At 37.6% G+C, this 23,430-nt stretch overlaps 1 protein-coding gene across 1 annotated transcript in view; it reads right to left on the bottom strand.

Moving 5' to 3' along the window:
- The window catches only part of DMGDH (dimethylglycine dehydrogenase), a 39,867-nt gene extending 16,503 nt beyond the window's left edge, over positions 1-23,364 (bottom strand). Inside the window, exons 1-10 of the mRNA XM_039709880.1 lie at positions 23,158-23,364; positions 21,245-21,410; positions 16,335-16,433; positions 14,911-15,075; positions 14,269-14,473; positions 7,619-7,867; positions 6,215-6,413; positions 2,716-2,885; positions 2,400-2,553; positions 1,342-1,507 (exon numbers count right to left, since the gene is read on the bottom strand). Coding sequence (XP_039565814.1) covers positions 1,342-1,507; positions 2,400-2,553; positions 2,716-2,885; positions 6,215-6,413; positions 7,619-7,867; positions 14,269-14,473; positions 14,911-15,075; positions 16,335-16,433; positions 21,245-21,410; positions 23,158-23,237 — 1,653 coding nt within the window. The 5' untranslated portion in view covers positions 23,238-23,364. The remainder of the gene's footprint in view (positions 1-1,341; positions 1,508-2,399; positions 2,554-2,715; positions 2,886-6,214; positions 6,414-7,618; positions 7,868-14,268; positions 14,474-14,910; positions 15,076-16,334; positions 16,434-21,244; positions 21,411-23,157) is intronic.
- Positions 23,365-23,430: the final 66 nt, after the last annotated feature.

Genomic DNA, 23,430 nt, shown 5'->3' with positions numbered 1-23,430 from the left:
CCTGTTTAATCTTGATTTCCCTTTACCACATATTCACATATTCAGCAAGTATTATCCACACCCACTGATGACTCAGTTACTCTGCCTCTACCCCAAACTAGACCAAAGACGAAATTTCAATTCAAATTGTTATCACAAAGTTAATACAGTAAAAAAATATGACTAGATGGAAATTCATCTTTTTTCTCCTAAGATATCAATCTTGTGCCTTCCCACTAAGTTGACTTTAACCTTCCAGAAGAGCTTATCCATCTTCAAAACTTCTCTGCATACTTGCTGTTTCCCTGTGTTTTCTCCCTTTGGTGTCTGAAGCAACGAAAACTGACACCTATTACAAATACTTAATAAAATTCTGTGCTGCAATGACCAACACAAGTCATGCAATGTCGGGGTCACTTCAGAAAGGAGCAATCTGCTTGGTGGAGGTGTATCTCTAAAGTGAAAGACACTACATGAGAGTGTTTGACAAAGCAGGAGATAAAAAGGACTCAGGACCAAAACCTGCAGACCAAGAATATGAAATCTGGGGTAGTTTGTCACAGTATGCCATTTTTGAGCACAGCATCATACTCTGAGGATCTATGAACAGCCACACATGAGAAGAAATGATACATGTGAGGTAAAGTGGAATCTTCTGAGTCTTGGCAACCCGACCTGCACCAGGCAGCCAGGTGTGAAGCAGAGTCAGTATGAGTAGAGGAAAACAAAGGGTTTCATTTGAAAAAAAAAGACAAAGCTTCTCCCTTGGGAAGTCATTCAACTGTGGTCAGGCAAGAGCCCCTTCCACTGTGCTGCTCTGCTGCTCAAGCTGCCACCATAAAGCACAATTTTAGGCAGACAGCTGCCAAGCTCTTCTACTGTAAAAAAAATCCAGGTAGGATTCACTTGCATTTTTTAGAAAAAGATTTGAAACAGAGGAGGCTGTCTGAGGACATAAGCCTGAGTACATAAGGAAATATTTTTTTACTATGAAGTGGCTAAACATGGGAGCCACTTGCCCAGTTAACTCAAAAGCCACCTGAACATACTCCTAGGCAATGAGCTCCAGGTGATGCTTGTCCAACAGGGGGTTGGACAAGATGATATCCAGAGGTCCCTTCCAACCTCATCCATTCTGATTCAATGATCTCTGCCAAAAGGTACTTCTGTGTGCGGCTAGTCTAGCATAAACTCCATTTGTGTGTTTTTAACTGAGAGCAATACATCTGACACAGAGACTTCTCCAAAGGATCTGTGTATTGGTATCCAAGAAATATTACTATAATATTATGGTTCATTTCCATATCTGAAACAGAGCTTGTCTAAGTTGTACATTACAACATTTACCACTGTCCCATTTACCTTTGGAACAACATTTGCAAATAGATGATCAAGCAGTTTAACAGAATCTGTGCCTTTTACTTTAAATTTGCCAAATGGTGACAGGTCAATCACACCAACTTTTTCCATAACCTGTTTGTACTCACGACCCACAGGGTCAAACCAATTTGTGCGCCGAAAACTGGGTCTGAAACAGAGTATTTAGACACATAAAACACAATTTAGAAATGTTGTGCTCTTTGCAGCAAAACGTAGTCTTCAGTTTTTTCAGTTTTATAATCATCCAAAAGACAGACTTTCCTAGTTGTAGGTGCCTAACCCAATATTTTCCTTAGTCTAACACAGCTTAATAATTAAAATCCTTTAACAACACAGAAAGATATGACTTGATATTATATCAACCACTTTGTACAATAAACTGTGAACTGTTCAAATGTTAGAATAAGTAGTGGTCTGTCATGAGTAAATTTACAGCATACTTTGTTGATGAATAATTTATTTAAGTTTGAGGTGTCAAAGGCTTTATTTCTGCACAGCAAAGTGTCTGTCTTTATTCCTTTATGAGCCTCATTTAGATTAGACTCCAATATCCCCACAGAAAATATTTATTTGCTGGAGACTTCCTAATGCAGGCAGGTAACTAGGTAAGCCGGCATAGAGAAGTGGGGAAAAAAAGCAAAGAAGATTTGGCTTCTCCTCTCCAGACACTTACACAGAGAGAAATGAGATTTTTCATTAAAATATTATACTGTGATGCTGATCAAATACTAAGGGATGGAGAAAAACACACATTGATAATGAACAAGTTGTTTTCCAAGCTCTTCCTTGAGCTAGGTTGCTTTCTGGTATCTCAAACCTAGAACAGATACAAGATACCTTAATGTGTGTTTTGAAATATCTACATTATCAGAATATAATATATTCTAACTATGGAAAAAGCAAGAATGGAAGATCAGTCTAATAGATATCTGTTGCTGAAATGAAGGATAAATGCATGCTTCTCATTAAATTTAAATTGACTGGCTCATGCTATCATGACAATTTTTTAGGGGAAGAAAAAAAATTAATATTCCATTTACTTGTATCCAGTCTCATCTCCAGGTTTGTAAAACCAATGAGGTTGCTCCCATCCTGCATGGAATCCCATTGAACATTTTGACTTCAGCAAGTCATACAGCCCACTGGTTCTCTCCGTTGGTCTCCCAGCAAATCTTTCTTCTTTCGGGTATCCAACTAGAGGGAGGGAAAAAAACCCTCAAAAATCACCAAAAACTATGGCATGCTAAGGTCATGATCCAAGATAGAAAACACATCTATAAGCAGAGAAATCTAGATATAGGCTTTGCTGGAATCCATCTTCAGGACATAAATGTATTTTTAAAAATATCTTCTTACCAATGTTATTAAAGCCATAAGATTCTCTTGCTTTGGCTGCTGTGTATTCTGTAGTGGTCCACTTTCCATAGCGGTTTGGATCTACTTCTATCAGGTCAAATGGAGGTTCCCCCTCAAGGATCCAGTCACTGAGGTACTTTCCCATGCCACCAGCATGTATAATGCCATACCTTAAAAACAGGAAAAAAAGTCCTGCAGCGCCAAGTATTTTACATTTTGCTTTTTAAAATCAGTACTAACATATACTACTAACACAACCCCCAAAACTATTTTGAATTTTTCCCTCTTTTTTTTTTAATTTGTTCTGTTTTTTTCTCTTTTCAGAAATTAAATTCTATATTAATTGATATTTCTACAGCTCCACTATCAGCAGCAGAATGTCATTGGTATTGTACAGCAGTTCCAGTTCATTGACAAATAATCATTACACCTAATAATTTAATTTTTAATACCTTTTAATACCACCATGTCTTCAAAAAAATTGCCAAAATATCCTTCCATCTAGAATATGTAAAAATTAATTCCTAGTTGTTTGCAAAATGCTCCCATGAGCACAACAAAAAAATCCTTGAATAAACAGTAAGTCTGTTCCAAATGAAGTTTAGATTAACATGCAGCAGCTAAACCATAGACACTTATGCAGAATAATGAAGCTAAAACCGACTTAAATTGCTGGTCATCAACTTTACAATCTGAATTCTATGTCTTCAGTTAAATAGGCAAGGACTTCACCAAGAAGAAAAAAAATAAGTAGTCTTTTCTAATGTATATGCACAAGAAGAACGAACCCATCATAGTAATGATATGAATTTGATATAGTATCTTATCTGTTGTTTACTTATTTAACTAAATAAAATAGAAACATCAAAAAACTGAGTACATTAAATAATTTTGCCAACTACACTCAGTACAGTGCAGTTCAGTACAAATCTTCAGACTCAGCAGAAACATCTATCACTGCAGTGGATGCAGGAAGGATGAGTGCTTGTAAACTGCCACTACAGAAGAGTTAGCTCTTGCTGGTGCCAATTCAATTAAGCAACTCTTAGTTATTCACGGGTACAAGCTTTGGTACCATGAAAGCTTATGATGCCTTCAAGTACAGCTCCAGATGAAATCTCAAGCAGGTTAAGTCTGCCTGCACCATTCACTGCAGCCAAAGGCAAAGGAGAGCGGCAAAGAGATTGTGAGTGGTGACAGACCAAACACGATGAAGACTTTTAGCTTCAGCTGAAGACTGCTGAGCTGATGGCAGGGTAAGCCCAGGAGCAAGGCAGTGCAGACAAGGTACAAGTACAGCCCTGCAACTCAGCTGAGAGGTCTCTGCATTTTGCAGTTTTGCAGCACTGACTGCGCAACCAGCTGATTTTGGTGCTCTTAGTTGGGCCTACGTTATCAGAGATTTTACATTACACAAAGTGCCCAAATCCCTCTTTATCTCAGATAAGAGGGAGCTGATTGTGTAAATACAACCACCGCAATTCTGCTGCACAAGAATGAAAATATGTATTTCAGGGATGGGATATTACAAGTAGCTGTGAAGAGTGGTAAAAGAATGAAATATGTATTTCAGGGATGGGATATTACAAGTAGACAGAAGAGTGGTACAGTGTAGGAATCTCAGCCTTCTTATGATTCAGATAAAATTTCCTTCATGAACATGAGCTATTTTTCACCAGTTTTTCTTCTCTCCTTCCAATCCCTGACAGATTAACTCCCCATTGTACCTGTCACATTCTTGTGTCTTATGAGGTGTTGTGTCTCATCCAATCTCAAGTCGTTCCATTAGTATTCCTAGGAAATCTAAGTCTCTGCACACTGTAGTACCTTTTCTAGTGTCTTTGTCCCAGGTTATGGAATGGTTTCACTGCTTTGAATTAAATTTTTCTGAATAAAATCCTTAAACTACTCTTGATAATATTTTCAAAACTTTAAGTAACTAAAAATGGGAAGCATTGAGCAACGTTAATAATAAATAGTGCTACAAGCTCTGGTAACTAAACTTCTTTGCATGTTAAAATGCAAGCTGCTAATTTTAGATAATAAAAATCCTCTAATCTAACAGCACTAAGTCCTCTGTCACAATGTCCCTGCTAGTTGACTGCAAGATAAGGATTTGCTAATGCACACAAAAAATTACAACACTGGTGGAACCACTGCAGTGACCCAGAAGCATAGAACAGAGTCAAAAGTCCCTGAAAAGCAGACAAAGTAATCCAATGACAGCCACATAACTGCAACCTGTGTCTAAACATTTTGAGATTAATCAAACTCCTGAAATAAAATGTTTAACAAAAATTAAACATGTAACACTAGTCTTCAATTTTTTACATATGGAATTTGATTCTGCTCCCATTGACACCAACAAAGAAAAACATGCTCCAAAGTCTGGCCGCAGAGTAATGAACTTAAACAGTCGTTTTGGTGAACAAGGTCTAGGCAAACTGCTTTTGTAACTATAAGTTCTGCAAATGTTACTGAAAGATAACATTATTTTTTTTTTAAATCCAAGCAGCAAAGGTGCACCTTTCACAATGAATCATTGCAAAATTACCAAGCTCTTATTCTGAGGGCCTCAGAAAGCATGATAGTGATACTGCCTTATCTTACGATCGGAGGGTTTGTTTGGTTTGGAATGAAAGAAAACTGGAAAAAGCTGAGCTGGATTTTGAACAGCAAATTATGCAATTGGAAATACAATGTAAACAGAATTTGTTCAATAACATCTGCTTGGAATTGTATTTGGTTCAGTCTATCCATCTTGAATCAATGGTCAGGCTAAGACAATTAAAGACATGTTGGTGTTTTAACACTGGCTCCAGTGCAGCCATAATAAATAAGATGTAAATCACATTCAAGAAAAACGCCATAATGGGTGGGAGAATGACACCAGTAAACCATATCTTTATATTGCTGTACTGCTCTCTTTATTCTATTTCCTCCAATACCCAGCAATGTAATTTTTCAGCTCCACTTTCAGCAGTCAGAAACACTGGATCTGTATCCCTAGAGCAGTCAGTCACACGCTGTACTGGAATGTCTTCTATTTATAAGCCTTCAGTTCTTCATACAGAACAGTATACTGCACATTCATTTTTGTCCAACTTCAGTGAAACAAGTTTTACATACAACAAACAACTGTAAAATACAGTTGCAATACAACTGCAAAACACAGTGTAATTTTAAACCCAGTACTTTTGTGACTTCGAATTGCTGCACAGACAGTATGAAGTACTACCATTTTTTGTTGCTTCATGTAGTGTCACATGTATTGGCCTCCAGATTAAAAGGAGGAAACAAAAAATTATTGAGAGTAATGAAATAAGAGAGAAGGAAGATCTTATATTATACAGGTTGTGGATATTAAGATTATTTACAATTACATTTTAACACAAAATATGTGCAAAACAACTCCCAAGCCCATAAAAATGCACAAAGCTTGAGCTGACTACCATTTTAACACATGACAGCCAAAAATTGTCACAAAGAACTTACTCACCCAAAACCAATAGCTACCCAGTAATTTCTGACACCCTGATGTGGTCCCACCATGGGAAGAATGTCTGGAGAATAGGTGATAGGACCTGCAATTGTGTTCACGATGTCTGCTTTTCTCAAAACTGGGACCATTTCCATGGCAGCTTCAATATGCTCCATTATTCTGTCTAAATCAGACTCAAAAAGTTCTTTTCCAAATCCTGCACAAGTAATTGACTTTTATTATATATACTTATTTACACAAGGAACACATACATTTTCAATGTAGTTATGGTATCTATATAGAAATATAGCTATTTGTACAATAGAGCTATCTATACCAATACAGCTATCTATCTATAGATAAAAGTTTTATGAGAATAAAACATTCTACATAGGAAAAATGGCATGCATAAAAACCTAGTTACCTGCAGGACCAAGTTTGTTTATCACTGCAATTATACTATCCTTTATACATATTTGTTTAACCCTAAGGTCATGCAAATTCAACAATGAAGTAGAAAGGAAGTGAAGACACACAGAAACTTTCTTCTGCAGTAATAAGACCTACTTATTTCTCTCAATATGCCAATAGCTTGAGGAGGTGAAAAAAGATACTTCCTGTATCTGCTTATGATTTCCATGAAATCATATGAAGTTCTGGGTATATTTCACCCCTCACTCTGGACTCTAAGCATGGCTGAACATCATTATGTAGAGGCACTTAATGGTACTGGAGACATTAATTCCAGAAGCTGTGACAGGGCTATCCAAAACTGAACCATGTTAACTGCCCTTCCTCAGGAAATACAGCATTTTTTAAAACAGCAATAATAATGACTTTGTACAATTTTCTGTCCGGAAGTGATTGGAAAGCTAGAGCCTAGATATAACACAATGATTTATAATGGTTTTTAGTAAGCAGCTGTATGACATAGGATATTTTTGTATTCTATACATATCTACAGCTCTCTTGCATTTATATCCAAACACAGCATTTTGTCTAAGACAAAATCCTTTGCTGTTCCTATTTGACAATCACATTATCTCTGTGGTATCAATAAATATCAAGGGCCCCTGTCAGCATGCTGGAGAAAATTGTAACTTAGAAAAATTTCTATTCAGGCAAAAAAGGCTATGTAGAGCAGATTTGGTGTCTGCCTCTAATTTAAACACACAAGCACCTCTTCAGGAAGTAGGGTAAGACTACATTGTAGTAGGCTTTTCTTACATTACATTTGTATTTCTGTTATCTTTTATCATTAGAGTTAGAACTATTCTTTGAAAAAAGTTTTTGCATTACAACCATGCATTGCAAATATTTTGTACTTTCTGTCACATAAGGCAGCATGACAGCCTGGGATTTATACACATTAAAATTTGTGCTAGTGCTTATTATGTTTAAAGATTTAATGTTCTTAATCACCTGGTGGGACTCCATTTGTTACCCATGACTCCTGCAGCTTCATTTTCTCCTCACTTTCGTACGGACCAAATAAAAGACCATCCCTTTCTTGCCTTAGATAATATGATCCTTCTAAGTCACGAATCACAGGCAATTCTGTTTTTAGGGCTTTCACTTCAGGGATAGTTGATGTTACAACATACTGATGATGAACAGGTATAAGAGGGTGCTGCAGGCCAATCATCTTGCCTATGTCACGAGCCCAGAAGCCTACAGAAGAAAAAAAAAACAAAACCAAAATAGAAATATTCAAACATTCATTTCAGTGAATGGAAAATGACAGTAAAACATTTGCAGTACACACTATGCTTTTATATGTGACAGGTTTTTTCCCCCCATACTTCTAATTTTTCTCTTTATTTTTCGTATTATCTAGCATATTTTCCCTCCATAATTCCATGTCCTTTTTTCCTAATTATACTACTATATATTATTATAGTATGCACATACTAAAATATAACTAGTAAATTATAAATTAGACTTCTAAAAGTTCAGAAGATAATTAACAGTTGTAGAAACCCTATGGCTTATTTCAGTAAAGTAGGTCTACAGCGTACTCCTAGTAAAGTTAGAGACACTTAAAATCCAGAATTAATTAACTCACATCAGAAGTGTCAGCCAAGCCTCTTACTATCAACAAATGAGCTAGTATGATTTACCAAGACACTAGTAAAGTCCTAACATCCCAACAGACTAAGGCAGTACTTTTCAGGCAACTGACCTCAGGAATTGGAGTTTCTCTCCTCTTTCACATGCATCATGTGACTCACATTAATTATGTTTCTTACACAGCAATCAATTCATAATGATGCTTGCATTGGTGAATCGTCAAATGTGCTCTCCCACAGTCATCAAATTAGAAGTTCTGATACAGACACTGACCAGAAAATGCAAGCAACCATTCCCCTGCCTCTGAAGCTGGCTCAAGATCCTTTATGTATACCGTGAGATAGAAGTAGAGAAGACCTTATTCTCCTGTGTTAAGGCTAAGTTGGTAAGGCACACTCACCGCAAGGTAGTGAGGCCCCTGTGTCAGAATGAAGGAGTGGAAAACACTTAACTGCCAAACACTCGTTTGGGCTCTGTGTAATGGCTGTCACATCTGCTGTGAGGCTGGAACGGAACAGACTTGGGAACCAGACAGGTACAACTGACTGGAACGGCAGCTGCTCTAAGCTGCTTTGAATCTCTCTCAGCTGCACTCTCCTGACTTTTATGTCAAGGACCAGAGGTCTCAAGAGTGGGAATGAAAGGGGAAAATCCAATGAAACAGGAGTCTCAGGGGAGTTTGGGAGCGAGGGTTAAAGGAAGACAAAATGAAAGACAATGAAGAGGTAGCAGGCCCTTACAAATAAAAGGCTAGGTGCCACACAGTACCAAATAAAAGAAGGCAAGTCAGCCTGGTTCCTGTGGCTGACTCCGAACTGCTTAAGACAAAATACCTCCAGCAAGATTTTCTACCTAACACAGCTGTCCCTTCTCCTGGGACATACACTTCATGCTGCCCAGCTTAATGTCCAACTTTTCTTCCTTTTTGATGTTTATTTGTCTTAATCAAATTCTCCTACTGCTCTCTTCAATTCCGTACTCTCCAAGAGCTGGTCAAAATTTCTCAGTGCCCCAAGCACATCAAAAGGCATAAATGAGCTTGACTACCTTCACCTGGGATGTCCACCCATACCCATGGGCACAGGAGTCCCATTCCAGGTCAGCTCAGGTCCTTCAGAACCTGTCTGAGCTGGTTTGATTGTGTGCCTGTTTACAGCTGTGTCACAACGATGTCTGTGCCTGGCCATGGAACACATTGATCCAGACCCTGATCCGTGGACTACTTCTCAGCTTGACCTCAGCTCAGTCTCAACTCTACAGTCCTGCTTATTGATTGGCGGGCATCATTTGACCTCGGTTACCGTCACCAGGCCTGTTCCTGACCTGGAACATTCCTGGCTTGGCCTCAGCCTGGCTTCATCACTGTGGATCTGACTGCCTCATCTCCACAAGTCCATCCGGAGGCTGTGCCGCGGCCTGACCCCAGCTGCAGTCCTGGGCGTCCCCTGCTCAGTCCCCTGTGCCCTGCAGGACAGAACCCTCGCTGGCTCGGCCAGCCTTGTTACCTTGCTTGGCTCCCTGTCCTGTGGGAGCAGCTGGCTCATGCCACTTGCTGACATTAACCGGGAATACATCCTCTCACCTCCAGCATGGCTTAAAGCCAGGACAATTAGGAAAGCTGAATTGGGCCGTGCTGGCCTTGTGCCATTCCCCCATGCCAGGATGGCTGTCAGCCTCTTATTTAATATTACCAACCAGCCACAGGGCCTAACACCCACAGTTTTAAAAAAATGTGAATTTTCCAAGGAAATAATTTTCTGTGGTGATTCACTTAACAATTACTGACAGACAGCTAAGACAAAGCAGCAGAGGAAATCCAGCATCACCTTCAAGAGATCTGCTCAGTTAAAAGCCCTTGCCCAGTATAATGCTAGAAACTTGCACCTGTTGCAGTTGTCAGATGTAAGGCTTTTGCTTCTAAATGACATCTTAGCATTTGGAGGAGAATCATTGCCAGAACATTTGTTATGTCAATTAAATTGTTTGGCACAGGGATGACTGTGCCATAATCATATAGAGTGAGTGATCCAAAACATCCTTTAAGGCTAATGAAACATTACTTATGTTCTACTGTACAGAAGACAGAAGTACTTCTTTTGATTTGGGCATTTCCATGTCCCCCACAAATAAAACTATTTTAAGGTAATGTGAGCTAGTGACCCACAGAGGACAGAAAGAGTTAAAAGTAGCAGAAAATCAAGTCTTTGAAACAGCTTTGTTGCTTTCTTAATAAATATTTCTTAATAATAAGAAATTTCTTAGCAATTAGATTTTGAGATTAACATGACACACAGAACTAATTTTAAAGTGTTTTTAAGTAAGAGACAAATAGTTTAGGTTTGTTTAAAATAAAATTTACAGTACTGTACCTCTAAAAAGTCACACTTATGATAAGTACTATTTAATTGCTTAAAATAACAAAAGGTGACATTTACTAAAAGCAAAATACTGTGGTTTCTTTGTTTAGGTTTTTGAACAAAAACAAAAATGGCAAAAAGAAGAATATATTCTTTGAAACAAAATTCTAATTGGAAGCAGATGTCAAGTCATATCACACATAGTAGAGATAAATGAAGGCATACATTATATCTCTAGGATATTTGTGAAGATTAAATTGTAGGCACTGCAACTGCAAACATCTGATGCTGAAATATTTAGTGGTAGTATTACTTAACATATCTGCTGAAGTATGTCATCTGACCATTTCTTGGTTTTGAAAAAGACAATCTTCTATGTATAAATGCTTGTATATATAGTGAGTACATGTCTGAAAATACATGCTTATATACACACACCCACACTGTATATACAGACAAAATTCACTATTTTTGGAGGCTTTAATCAAACATTCCATTATAAATAGGCTGCAAATAACTTCACCAGGCTCAGTATAGTTGCTTCATGTCAGGGATTATTTATTAGGCATCTGCTTTCCTCTAAAATGGAAATCTCACATAAGGAACAGCTAAAGATTGGTTGGAACTAGTTTGTTCCAGTTCTGCAGCAGATGTCAGTTGCAGGGTGAGGCGGGGAGGGGGAGAGGGAATGTAAAGAGCCTTCTGATGTATTTTTCTCTGCAACATGAGCCTAAAATTATACAAGGCATGATCTGTAGTGGAATGAGGCAAAGCTGAGAAAAAAACCTAATGTTAGCTGAGAAAACATTTATAAGAGATATGTGTTATACAGTATTGATTTTACATTATTAGCCAGAATGTTAAGCAATATGTGCTTCAAATATTCATTTGGCTGAACAGTTAACTACACAGGAGAATTAAGTAAATATATTGTTGATTTAAAAACTTATTAAATAATGAAAAAGACTTATGAAAAGCTCACAAGAGTGCATTCTAATATTTGCAAATAAGTTCTGAAAAGCATTTATCAGAAAATACTGCCTAATATCAACTTGATATATTAGCCAAAGAAAGATAACTACACTACAAAACTGTAACAAAATTACTACATCTGTGATACTTCATCAATATGATGCAGAGCAAATAGGTGGGAATAATGAGTGTCTGGAATTCTGTGGCCTAAATAAGTATGATTGTCAAGAGACCTGCCTTTCCCTTTCTTAATCTAAGATCCATTCCAGACCGATATATCCACACTATGTAACAAAAGACATAAGGATCCTATTTGTAAGAGAGCTTATGATTTTGTAACTGAATGCTGTTCCATAGTTCATGCCTGAAAGATATGAACAGTCAGTCCGAAGCCAATCAAATATTGACACATCTCATTTTCCAAGTGCTTGACTTTGTGAACTACATAATTTTTTTTAAAATTTGGTTTCTCTGGTTGTGTGGTTGATTACCTTCTAAAAAGCATACTAAACTCTTCTAGTACTCTTTCTTTCCAAAATTCATTATGTGGCACTCATGAGCAAGCTCAGAGCTTCAGAGTCTTGTTATTTTAGTAAGGCATGTAACAATAGCAGGTGATTACCTATGTGTGGAAGGCATATATAAGAAAGTGCACTTTTTCATGTCTTTTCCAGTAAGTCTTTAACAAAAGCCCGGAATGATTTAACACAAGACAGGGTTGTCTATATCCCAGAATCTGAAGGAAAGACCTCTAAAGCATATCCCCTGAGAGTCCAGCTGTTTGATCCCATTCTCTCTAAATTTCTCTCTTTTTTTTTTCTGCTATCTCAAATTCTACTTTTGCTCCAGTCCTTACATCTTTCTTCAGCTATTTCGTCACCATGTGCTACTCAGTCTCCCTTGTTTGTCAAGCTCTGTCCCAGGAGCCTTCTCTTCCTTCCAATCCACTCCCATCTAGCCTTTCCATTACATATTACACCAGTCTTTCATGCTTAAAAAGGTCCGTTTTCCACTCAGTTTCACATACAACCACTCCTTGAGTATCCTTACTAATCATTTCATCTGGAAAGCTCCTAGCTTCAGTTTCCTTAATGAAAGAAATCAGGTAACTTCCCAATATCTCTCTGGTGTCATTCCTACTGCTGCCATTCGCTCCCAGTTTGAGCTTCCTTATTTACTAAGTCCTGTATCATCTAACTGTTCCACTTGCTGCCAGTGCTCCTAAACACTTCCAGAAATCTTTCCAAGGCATTTTGCTCTCCCAATCTACTCCCCTTCCAGTCCAACTCCTTCATAATTCCAATTGTCACCTATGGTATTATACCCAACAAGAAGAGTCTCTGTCTCACTTAACTTCTTCATTTTATCTGCCTTGCACTAGAAATAGGTGTGTTTTTTTTTTTTCTGTTCCACTGCAAATATATAGAAAGGAATTATAAAAGGTGTATTCTTGGTCTCAGTTCACTAGTCCCATCTGAGTAAGAAAGTCAACTTGGTATAGCACAACCTCTGACTGAACCCAGATGATTCAATGGGAGGTATGCAGGACTAATGCCCTAAAAATGCAGATGTGATCCAGTTTGAGGCAGAGTCAGCAAAACTTTAATCTATATGGTAAATATTCAACAAGTTTTGAAGCAACAGAAAACATAAAATCTTCTACTAGGAAGCAGAAAACATGCTTCACATAAGACCTTTCACCAATAATGTATTTTTGTACACTTGTATAAAGCAGCATAATAATAAGTGAATAAATTTAGATTCAATACAGGTTTTTAGACTTATTAAGTTGCTTAGGAAAATAAACACAAATCCAAAGGGCACTTGCCCAAAAGTTCTTTGAAGCACAAACATCAGTTTGGCCTCTTCAACACAATGAAGAATAACATTAGTATATGTAAATAGAAGCTCCCTTGAGTTAGGCAATTTTTATGACATACAAAAAATGCACTGTTATGCCAAGCACATGTTTAAAATGTGACTCAAAGGACAACAAAAAAATCTTCTGTTTCAAGGATATGTGGATAGAGTTAAATCTTGGAGAAAGATAATAGTGAAACAGGCAAGGTCAAATTCTCAGTCTCTTTGAAGAAACAGTGAAGATATTTCTATTTCATGTGTACATTCCATCTGCCTTCCTAGGTATGTTTCATTAGGTTTTAGAGACATTGGACCTGGAACAGGCTGCCCAGGGACGTGGTCACAGCACCAGCCTGTCACAGTTCAAGAAGTGTTTGAACAATGCTCTCAGGAACATGGTGTGACTCTTAGGGATGTTGCTATGCAGGGCCAGGAGTTAGAGTCCATGATCCTTCTGGGTCTTTTCCAACTCAGGATATACTATGATTCTGTGACTCCAAATCTCAACTCTCTCCCACACAACTTATTGTAGACCAGTAAAGGTTTCTTTTTCCACTAAAATCTAACAGGGCAGTCTGATTACTAACTGCTGGAGAAAATCAGGGCAAATATTTTTAATGCCTATTCAAGGGCAACTAATATAAGAGCTAAATTTTCACCATACTGTGAAGAAATATGTGCAAACCACACCAAGTGAATGTTCAAAAGCATATATATTCCTTATACACGTAGCCTACACAATTCAGTACAGGTGCTTTGTGTTAGCTAGTATATAAATCTCAAAAGCACTCAAATGCTTATATTAAATCCTACCTGCAGTATTCACAACTCTCTTCGCTTGGATTATTCCAAGTGGAGTTTCAACTTCCCACGTCCCATCTGATCGGGAGTTCAGATTAGTCACTTGCACAGGATAATTTAACTGAGCACCGTATTTTCTGGCTCCTGCGGCCAAGGCCATAGTTAAAGAATAAGGATCAATATGACCATCTCCAGGGTTATACAGGCCAGCTAAAACCTAAATGGAGGTAAAATCCCGCAAATGAAAGAAAGTACGATTTATGAAAATTAGACAGTTTTTTAAAAAACCTACTTTCTTACTTGAATATAGTAAACTTTAGGAAGTCAAAGAAATTTTCAAAATATGTAATAATTTTACCCAACCTAACAATGGTCTGTGACAGTCAAGTTCCTCAGATTTCCCATGAAATCAAAGGTTGCAATGCTTTAATTGTATAATAATATTGATAGAGTAATTAATAAAATTTACTCTAACATACAGTATCCATAAAAATCACAAATTCTGATTTTAGGCTATGATACATCTTTTTTCCATTGAAAAATAATAATCTGTTGCACAATTTGTGTAAAGAGACGAGACCATACATGTATATTTCTGATAGACCAATATTTAATTGCAATGGAAGTTATATTTCATAAAACTGGCTTCTTTACCTTATCCATGTTCAATAAGGGAAATAGCTCTTGCACTTTCTCAGGCGTGATTAAATATTGCTCTGTTGGGTGCCAACCAGCACGAGTCATTTGGTATTTGAATTCATCCACCCTAGTAGGGGTTGAAGCAATTCTGATACTGCCAGGCTGATGAAACCCCACAGCCTAAATCAAAGAGAAACAGCAAATTACTTAAAGAACCTTTACTGATTGCCATATATGTATTTTTCCTGTGCTAAGGGGAGTCTACAGGAATTTTTCCACTAACATCATTAAGGAAAATGCAAGTAAGCTATGGACCCTTGAAGGAAGAGGCCTTAGATATAGACTCCTAGAAAAAAATTTTCAAGAAGTTATCAAATTAGCTTCTAAGTTAATGCATACTATATTCAAAACAGTTGAAAGAAGTGTTTATTGAGTGCCATGATACATTCATTTTTACTAACAACTAAAAAATACCTGTTGTATGTACTCACACACTTTCAAAAATAGAATCAGATACATCTCAAAAATAAGTATGTATTATATACTTTATTTTAAAAGCTGTCATTTGCACGGTTTTCGATTGAATGTATTTAACTAAGCACCTTTACAAACACAATTAAAGAACATTTGCCGTTTTTTGGGGGTTTTTTTAACAAATTAAACATCCTTAAAGAGCTGGCCACTAAATGCTTACTTTTCTTCACCTTTTCTATGTTATCTCACAGGACAATCATAAGGCTGAATAAGTCTTTCACTGGAACTCACAATGACAATCTGGTATGGCAGCTTATCAAGTTGAGTAGCAGAAAGAAGAAAAAAGCATTTTATGACAAATATGAAAAATATCTGTCATATATATATATATATATATATATGACAAATATTAAAAATATATGAAATTTGTAGACTAGTAAAATGAGGTTCATTCAATTTCTGCTGCTGCTATCCAAAACAAGCACAAGTTTAGTAAATGAAATCTATAAGGCCAAATGAAAAAGATAACTCCTGTGTTTCTCCACATATTATTCCTTAGGTCACTAAATAAAAACACTGACAGGGATGTGAAGAATTGCAGCAATCTTCTCAAGTACAGACAGCATCATATCACATGAATTTTTAAGCAGACATATTTAAGGCAGGAATGTATCATAATCAATCTGTTCATTCCAGATTCCTTATATTATTTTAGCTCCTTTATCAAGTTAAAGTTGTGGACTCTCAGTTGTGTCTTGAGATGTTTTATGAGCACCATTTTCCTAAATTGTAGAGGGATGTGAGAAACCATCTACAAAATGTAGTGACTGGGCACGAAGAAGAATTTATTTGAATAAAAAGGTATATACTTCTACCTCACACTGTTGTCAACTACACTTTCTTGTAAGACTATTGCTACAATTGGTATTGCTCTGAATTAACACTTCAAAGGTTAAGGAGATTACCTGTCCTGTCTCTTCTTCCAGCTTTTCATAGAGTTTGATGCTGTAAGCATGGATTTTCTTCAGGTTTATTCCAGGATGAAAATAAGTAGTTAAACCAGCCTCAAATAAGAAATAGGAACAACATAGATTAGAAATGCAATGTTCTTGCCTTCCTACCAACTGTCATTTAACAAGGAACTGCCAAGAAACTGTAAAGAAAAACAACACATGGATAGAGCCAACTGCTACAAAAATAAAAATAAAGTATTTTCTGTACTTAAGCCATTTCTGTTTTCTGCACAGGTGTCTTCCCATCTGTCTTTTCTCACCAAGTCTGCCAACCCATGATAGTGTTGCAGTTGTTCTTTCCAATCTGATATCTCAATTTATACACAATATCATAGTGTACCAGATTACTGAAATGCCCAGATAATCCAGTGGAAAAGAGTATAAAATTAATCATTTGTCAGTACAATATTTTTCAGTTCTATCTATATTCTGTTAATAAATTTGACTCTAAGTATTTTTGGCAATTTTCATTACCTTAAAAATCTGAGTTTAAGAAGAGATCACAGAAACCTGTAGGAGGGAGATTCATCTAGTAAGGGTCCCATCAAGCACAAAGCAGGTATGCTGATTTCAGGAAGTCCCTGGGCTAAATTAATAGTCTGGAAAAAATATTCCTTGTTCATTTCTTATTATCATGTTGAACCATTAGCATCACACAGGACACAGCTGAAAACTAGATATTTGCCTAAATGTGATTTTTATCTCATTTGATACATGTGCATTCATGTTGTGAACACATTTATTTTAATTACCTTAGAGTAAGTCCCAGGGCTGTTTCACTTCAGAGACTTTAGCTAAAACTTGTTTGTTTCTCAGAAAATATATTCTAAGGGCCTTTTTTCAGTGTGTACAGAATGAAAAAATAAAACAGGCAGTGAAATATTTAAATTTCCTTAGCCATGTACAATGACTAAGAATAACTAATTTACTTTACCTGCAAATTTTGTTATCTCCTTTTTATTTTAGTTATTCTTTTATTAATGTAAAGATTTTCTGGCCTTCTGTTAATCTTCCAAATCTAGTAATAAATATTCCAGATGTAAGGAAATTCCATTTTAGTGGTCACTATTAACGTAGTAATTTTGAACTAAATGGCTGACAAATCACTTGCAAATTAGCTAAAAACCCATATATATTCAAGAGCATTCAATTGCAGGGGTTAAATAAATACTTCAATCTCTTACACTTTCAAGTGAAGAAAAGAAGTTTAAATGCACTTGACACCTTTCGGGTTGAGATAATAAATGTTTCTGATTTCAAGAGTGCAGCTGACAGACAACTATAACCTGATTTCATCATATAAAAATTAAGATAATAAAATAATAAAATAATTTTAATTAAACAAAAAGATTGAATGGGTCCTTAGGAGACATATCTTAAATTTCATATTCCAAGCAGGGTCAGCTACAAGATGAGACCACATTTCTCAAGATTTTTTCCAGATTCTTTGAGAATCGTCAAAGTCAGTGGCTGCTCTACTTTCCTAGCTAGATATGGAACTTCGCATTTGGCCTTGTTAAATTCCAGGAAACTGTCCTTTCATCCTTGCAGCCTGCCCAGATCCCTCAGCATAGTTGCCCTGCCCTTGAGTGCAATGACTACTCCTCACAGTTTGGTGCAAACTTCAAAAGTGGATGAGCATGTACTTCGTCACCTACTCCATATTACTGATAAAGATATTAAACAGGATGGGTCCCAGGAGAGATTCCTGTGACATTCCACTTATTTCCAGGGTTTGGGTAGAATATCACCCATTCATATTACACTCTAAGCCCAGCCATACAAAGAGTCTTTTAATTTTCTGCCTGTCTAGCCATACAGACAGTAACATCTTCAGCTGAAGGATAGTGTAGGAGAGGGTGTCTAAAGTCTTGCTAAAATCTAGGTGAGTCACATCCACTGATCTCCTCGTGTCTAAGAATCCAAAATATTCCATAATAGACAGCAATCAGATTTATCTGACATTATTTATTCTTCACAAATTTATTTTGACTGTTGCAAATCACTCGTTTTTCTCCTTTATGTACCTGGAACTCACTCAATTTTCTGAAGAACCAAACTAGGGTTAGCTGACCTTTAGCTCCTCTGCTCTGTCCTTTGGCTGTTTAGAAAAAGTCATACATATGCCCTTTGACAAATCTCTGGCACCTCCACCAATTTCAATAGTATTTCAAACGTGATACATCTGCAGCCTTGTGATAAATCAGCAGCATTATTGGATGCAGCCCGCCTGCTCCAACACATGAGCATGTGCTGAATTACTCCAGTAATCCCTGGTTTGGTCCTTATCCACTGCCTGTAGTTACTCTCCAAATTTAACCGGAGGCCTGAGAAACCCTGTCAGAGCAAACTGAGGCAAGAAGGCACTGAGACAATTAGTGTAAATTGTGACTGAATTACTCACCTCATACACTTATTTTCATTTTTTCAGCATTTTGCTACTAATGCAGCAGTAGAAGCAGTTCTTGTTGCCTTTCATTTTCCTTACAAATCTTATCTATAGTTGAGGTTTGGCTTTCCTAACATCTCCTTCACATGCTCAAGTAACTTTTCTAAATTGTCTGATTTGCAGCTTTTTCCTGCTCTATCGCCAGTATACTGCATTTTTCTCTGGAACTCAGTAATGAATTCACTCTGACCCCAGCTGGCTTCCCAACGCATCTACATGTTTTCCTGAATTTCAGAGTGATTCATTCTTGTAGTTGAAGGTGATTTTTCTCTAGGCTTTACTCCATTTTTCTAAGAGATTTTGTTATTGTACATAAACATGATCTGGTAAAATAATTTAAAGAATGGCCACTTTGTTATGAGAATTGACACAAATATTTTAAAGCATTTTTATCATTGGAATTTTTAAATGTTAAAAAGTTAACGTATCAGTTTTGTTCTATTTCAATTGGTTTCAGATTTTATTCTACTGCCATTATTAAATTAGTTTTCTGGAGGAAAATGTTATTAACACTGTTATATACTAAACTCTCTCTTCTTGCAAGTGTGACCAAATTGTAACAAGTTATTATTTGAGTTGCGCTGTGCTTTACTGTCAGCAGAAAAATCAGTGGCATTTGCAAGAAAAACTGTAATTTAACATGTAATAACTCGCTCTGTTACACCTTTGATAACTGGTAATATAAAAATGTGCATATTTGTTGTCTTAATAGGACACATGAAGTTATCTCATACCTGAGAAGTGAAAGAAAGTTTTGACATCAACACCAGCAGGAATATTAGCTATCTGAAACATGATCCTGAGCTCTGGCAGGACTTCCTGGACAGTGAGAGGTAAAATGTGGTATAGTGCAGCAACGTCCAACCACACTTTCAACATCTGTGGCTGCAGGCAATGTGCTATGTGCCATTTCACATTTTAACAGTATGTGCAATTGTCATCTGTATTTAGTATCTGTAGTGTCATCTGTGCTTAGTGAGGAAAACACTGATAAATATACAGTATCTGGTGTAACAGGGAACTCACTGTCATAGTTTTGATTTTTCTACTCATCTGATACGGACATCACCAACTTTTTCATCTTCAGACAAAGTCCTCTAATACTGAGTTCAATGAAAAGAGACAATGAAGACAATGAAAATATACCATGTAGTTATCTATTTTAACATGGCCTACAACTAGGTGTTTTGCTGTGCTAATTGCATCAAATTCCTTCTAAGAGGTGCCATGAGGCATCTCTATCAATTTTAGTAGTGCAGGCATTTTCTCTGCTGAGCTCCAGCTCCTTACCTTTGAAACTGACCCTCACTCAACTCCAATGCTGCACTCTCTAAGAAATGTGGGCAAAAGTACTGGAGGAAGGTTTGCTTTAGTACTGCTATGAGCAGGAAGTTAGGGTCAGCAAGTGTAACAGCAAGAACACAGGAAACATTCAGTAACACCACCATTCATGATTCTGGCTCCTTATTGAGCTAAGGATTTTTATTGTTTTTTACAAACATATTGTTTTGTATATGCATTGGGCAAATAAAATTCAGTCTGTGCCTCTGAGTATTTTGGAGTTATGATTCAATACACAAAGATGTATGATCTGACACTTTATACGGTGTTGCCTTTTTTTACCAAACTGTTGTATTGTACAATTACTGAATGCTGTTTCTTACTACATACAGTGTGGTTTCTCTTGCTTTGTTTATTGAAAAGCAAGTAAAATGAAGTATACTACTTATATACTGCAGGCAATGATATTTTTTAAATTTCATTTTTTAATATTGTTCTCTCAAAAACCCCAAAAACATCTGCACTAAGATGAAGAATTACAGACTTCAGACTTCCTCCTCTGGGAAAAGTATGAGAATACAAATAAAATATAATTAACTAATTTGTCCTCTGAAATGTAAATTATTGCATAAATTCTCTATTGTATTAACAGAGTAGATCTAGAGACATCAACTGTTGGGTTTCTGCTCTTTTGTGTTGCTACACACAGAGATAACAATCTCCCAATTTCAGTTCAGAATAGATGGAAATAAATGGGAAAAACATCCATTACGGTGGCAAGCTTTATTTAATTTTGTTACATTACCTACTCCAGACATAGATTCAGAAAATACGTAATTACATAAATGCACATTGTGAACCAGTATGACTATGTGATTAACACTATTAAAGGAGATGTTGCTATCCTGACATTATTACATGTATGTCTTTTTACATCTTGTCTGTAGAATGCAGACAAATATGCAGACTTTAAAAACCCAGAGTGTACATTTGTTATCTTTGCTCCTCCAAGATTTTATCTAATGTCAGCAATGGCATGAAAGAAAGAGGGAATAAAAAGGTAATTAAACTTCCACTACTATTGTACACACAAACTACTGTTAATTTGAGACATGAACAAAACTTTTCTTACTGCATGCCAGGTAGATCCTGCAGTGAGCTCAGATTTTTCTAGCAGAACAACATCCTTCAAGCCAGCTTTAGCCAAGTGATAGGCTAGACTCACACCAACACAACCACCTCCGATGATCACTGTGTCTGCTCTGTCTTTCCCTAAGGAAGGAGATGAGGCTTCTCTGCTAAAAAAAAAAAAAAAAAAAGAGAGAAAAAATTACAGACAGTTAGAAAAAGTCAATTACACTTTTCCCCATTTCTTTTGTTTACAGCTTCAACCATAATACATATGGGTTTCTACTTGGGAGTTTACACACATAGCTTAAGACCTAACCTCTTCATTCATATCCACTTTTAAAGTAAATGTTGTTCGAGGGTCATATAGGTAAACAGTAGTAATAAAAAGGAAAAAAAAAACCAAAACCAGAAAACAACAAAACAAGTTTGCTGTTTAAAATATTATTTATCCAATATACCCTTATATGTAGATCCTATTTCTCAAAAAGAAGCTGATGCATAACATCACAATGTCAAAACCTGACTTTTCCAAAGTACTGTAGTATGTGCAACAAATAGGCTTTAAAAATACTTACTTAGTAAGGCCCCTTAATAAATTTCTAAAACCAATGCCAGTAGACTATGTAAGTGTACATGTTCATAAAGAAAAAAGCTTGACACTTACTTTCATGTTCTGTCTGTTTTGCCATGTTCACAGATTCACAGAATATTCTGAATTGGAAGGTACCCACAATGATCATCAAGTCCAACTTCTAAGTAAATGGCCCATGCAGAGACTGAATTCACAACCCTGGTGTTATTTGCACCATGCTCTAAACAACTCCTACTTTGCTTAAGACAAAACATTATAGAAACAGTTTTTTGTCAATGGCCCACACCTCCTGCTCCATACTGTACTTTCAAAACTACTTGATTCAGCATACACCAGAACTGCTGCCATAAGCAGCCCTATTCTTCTGCAAGTCAAGAGATACTCCTTTACTGCCTCATCCACAGACAGCCAAGCAGCAAGCTACACGTGGAAATCTATCACAAATTTTTAAGTCATTTTTTTGGATGTGAGTCAAGGTAGCACATGTTATTACAGCCTCCGTACAGGCTACCATGAAACAAGAGTATCTTTCTCTTCAGTTAATCTATACTCAATTTTATCTCTCCTCTCCTCATACCCTTTCAACTTCTCTGGCAACAGACTTTCTAATGTATAACTAGTCTTCTACATCACCCACTCAGAAATAAAGTTTTATGTCTTATGAATGGAGATCTTAAAACATTTTAAATGCAATTGCAGGCAGAACATGCACCATGCCTGTACAACAAGTGGTGGCAAATGAAAAGTGAAATAAGTGGGAGCACAGGACACCACAGGTGTTCTGTATTTGGTGCACCACACACATGCATGGGTTCTTTTTTCTGATTACATATTAATTTTTGCAAGTTAACAGCAAGCTGTTTAACAGCCAGATGTGCGACACTTACACCAGCTTCTCTACTGAATTTGGAGGCACATGGTAATCAAGGTCAAGCATAAAGACTTTTCTTACTGTTCTTTTTCTTACTGTTCTTACTGTTCTCTTACTGTTCTGTATTTGAAATCTTCTCATACGCCTTTCAGCTTTTTTCAAACCTTTGCCCAGGAGCCCGTAAACTAAACGGTCACTCAGAGGTTTGATCGTGCCAGTTAAAACCGGTCATTATTTGCTTATCGCTATGGCCCAGAAGACAACAGAAGGGACCTCGCTACACCAGGTCAGCAGCGCACCCCGGGCTGGTTCCGGCTTCGGCGCAGCGATGCGAGGCGCAGAGAGGCACCTCCCGGCCGCAGGTGCCCCAGCCGGAGCTGGCTCCCGCCACCAGCGCCCCTTCTGCGCATCCCGGACAGCAGCGGCCCCTCTGCCCGCGCCCCCGCCCGGCCCGGCCCGGCCCGGCCCGGCCCGGCCGGGCCGGCGCGGGGGCCGCAGCCGCCGCAGGGCTCCCCGCAGCACCGCGCTCATCCCGCACACGCTCAGGGATGGACCGCGCTGGCTCCGCGCCGCTCTCCGCCGCGTCCCGTCCCGTCCCTGCCCCGCCGAGCCCGGCCCTCCCGGAGGAGGGCGCCGGACCGCCCCTCGGGGCAGGGGGCAGCCGAGGGGCAGCCGGGCGCCTCGGGAGCTCGGGCGGGGCAGGGGCGGCGGGAGGGAGGGAAGG

Source organism: Passer montanus, unplaced genomic scaffold (assembly GCF_014805655.1).
Source record: "Passer montanus isolate IOZ18808 unplaced genomic scaffold, ASM1480565v1 scaffold22, whole genome shotgun sequence".
Taxonomy (NCBI): domain Eukaryota; kingdom Metazoa; phylum Chordata; class Aves; order Passeriformes; family Passeridae; genus Passer; species Passer montanus.
This window is presented reverse-complemented; position numbering and strand designations above follow the sequence as displayed.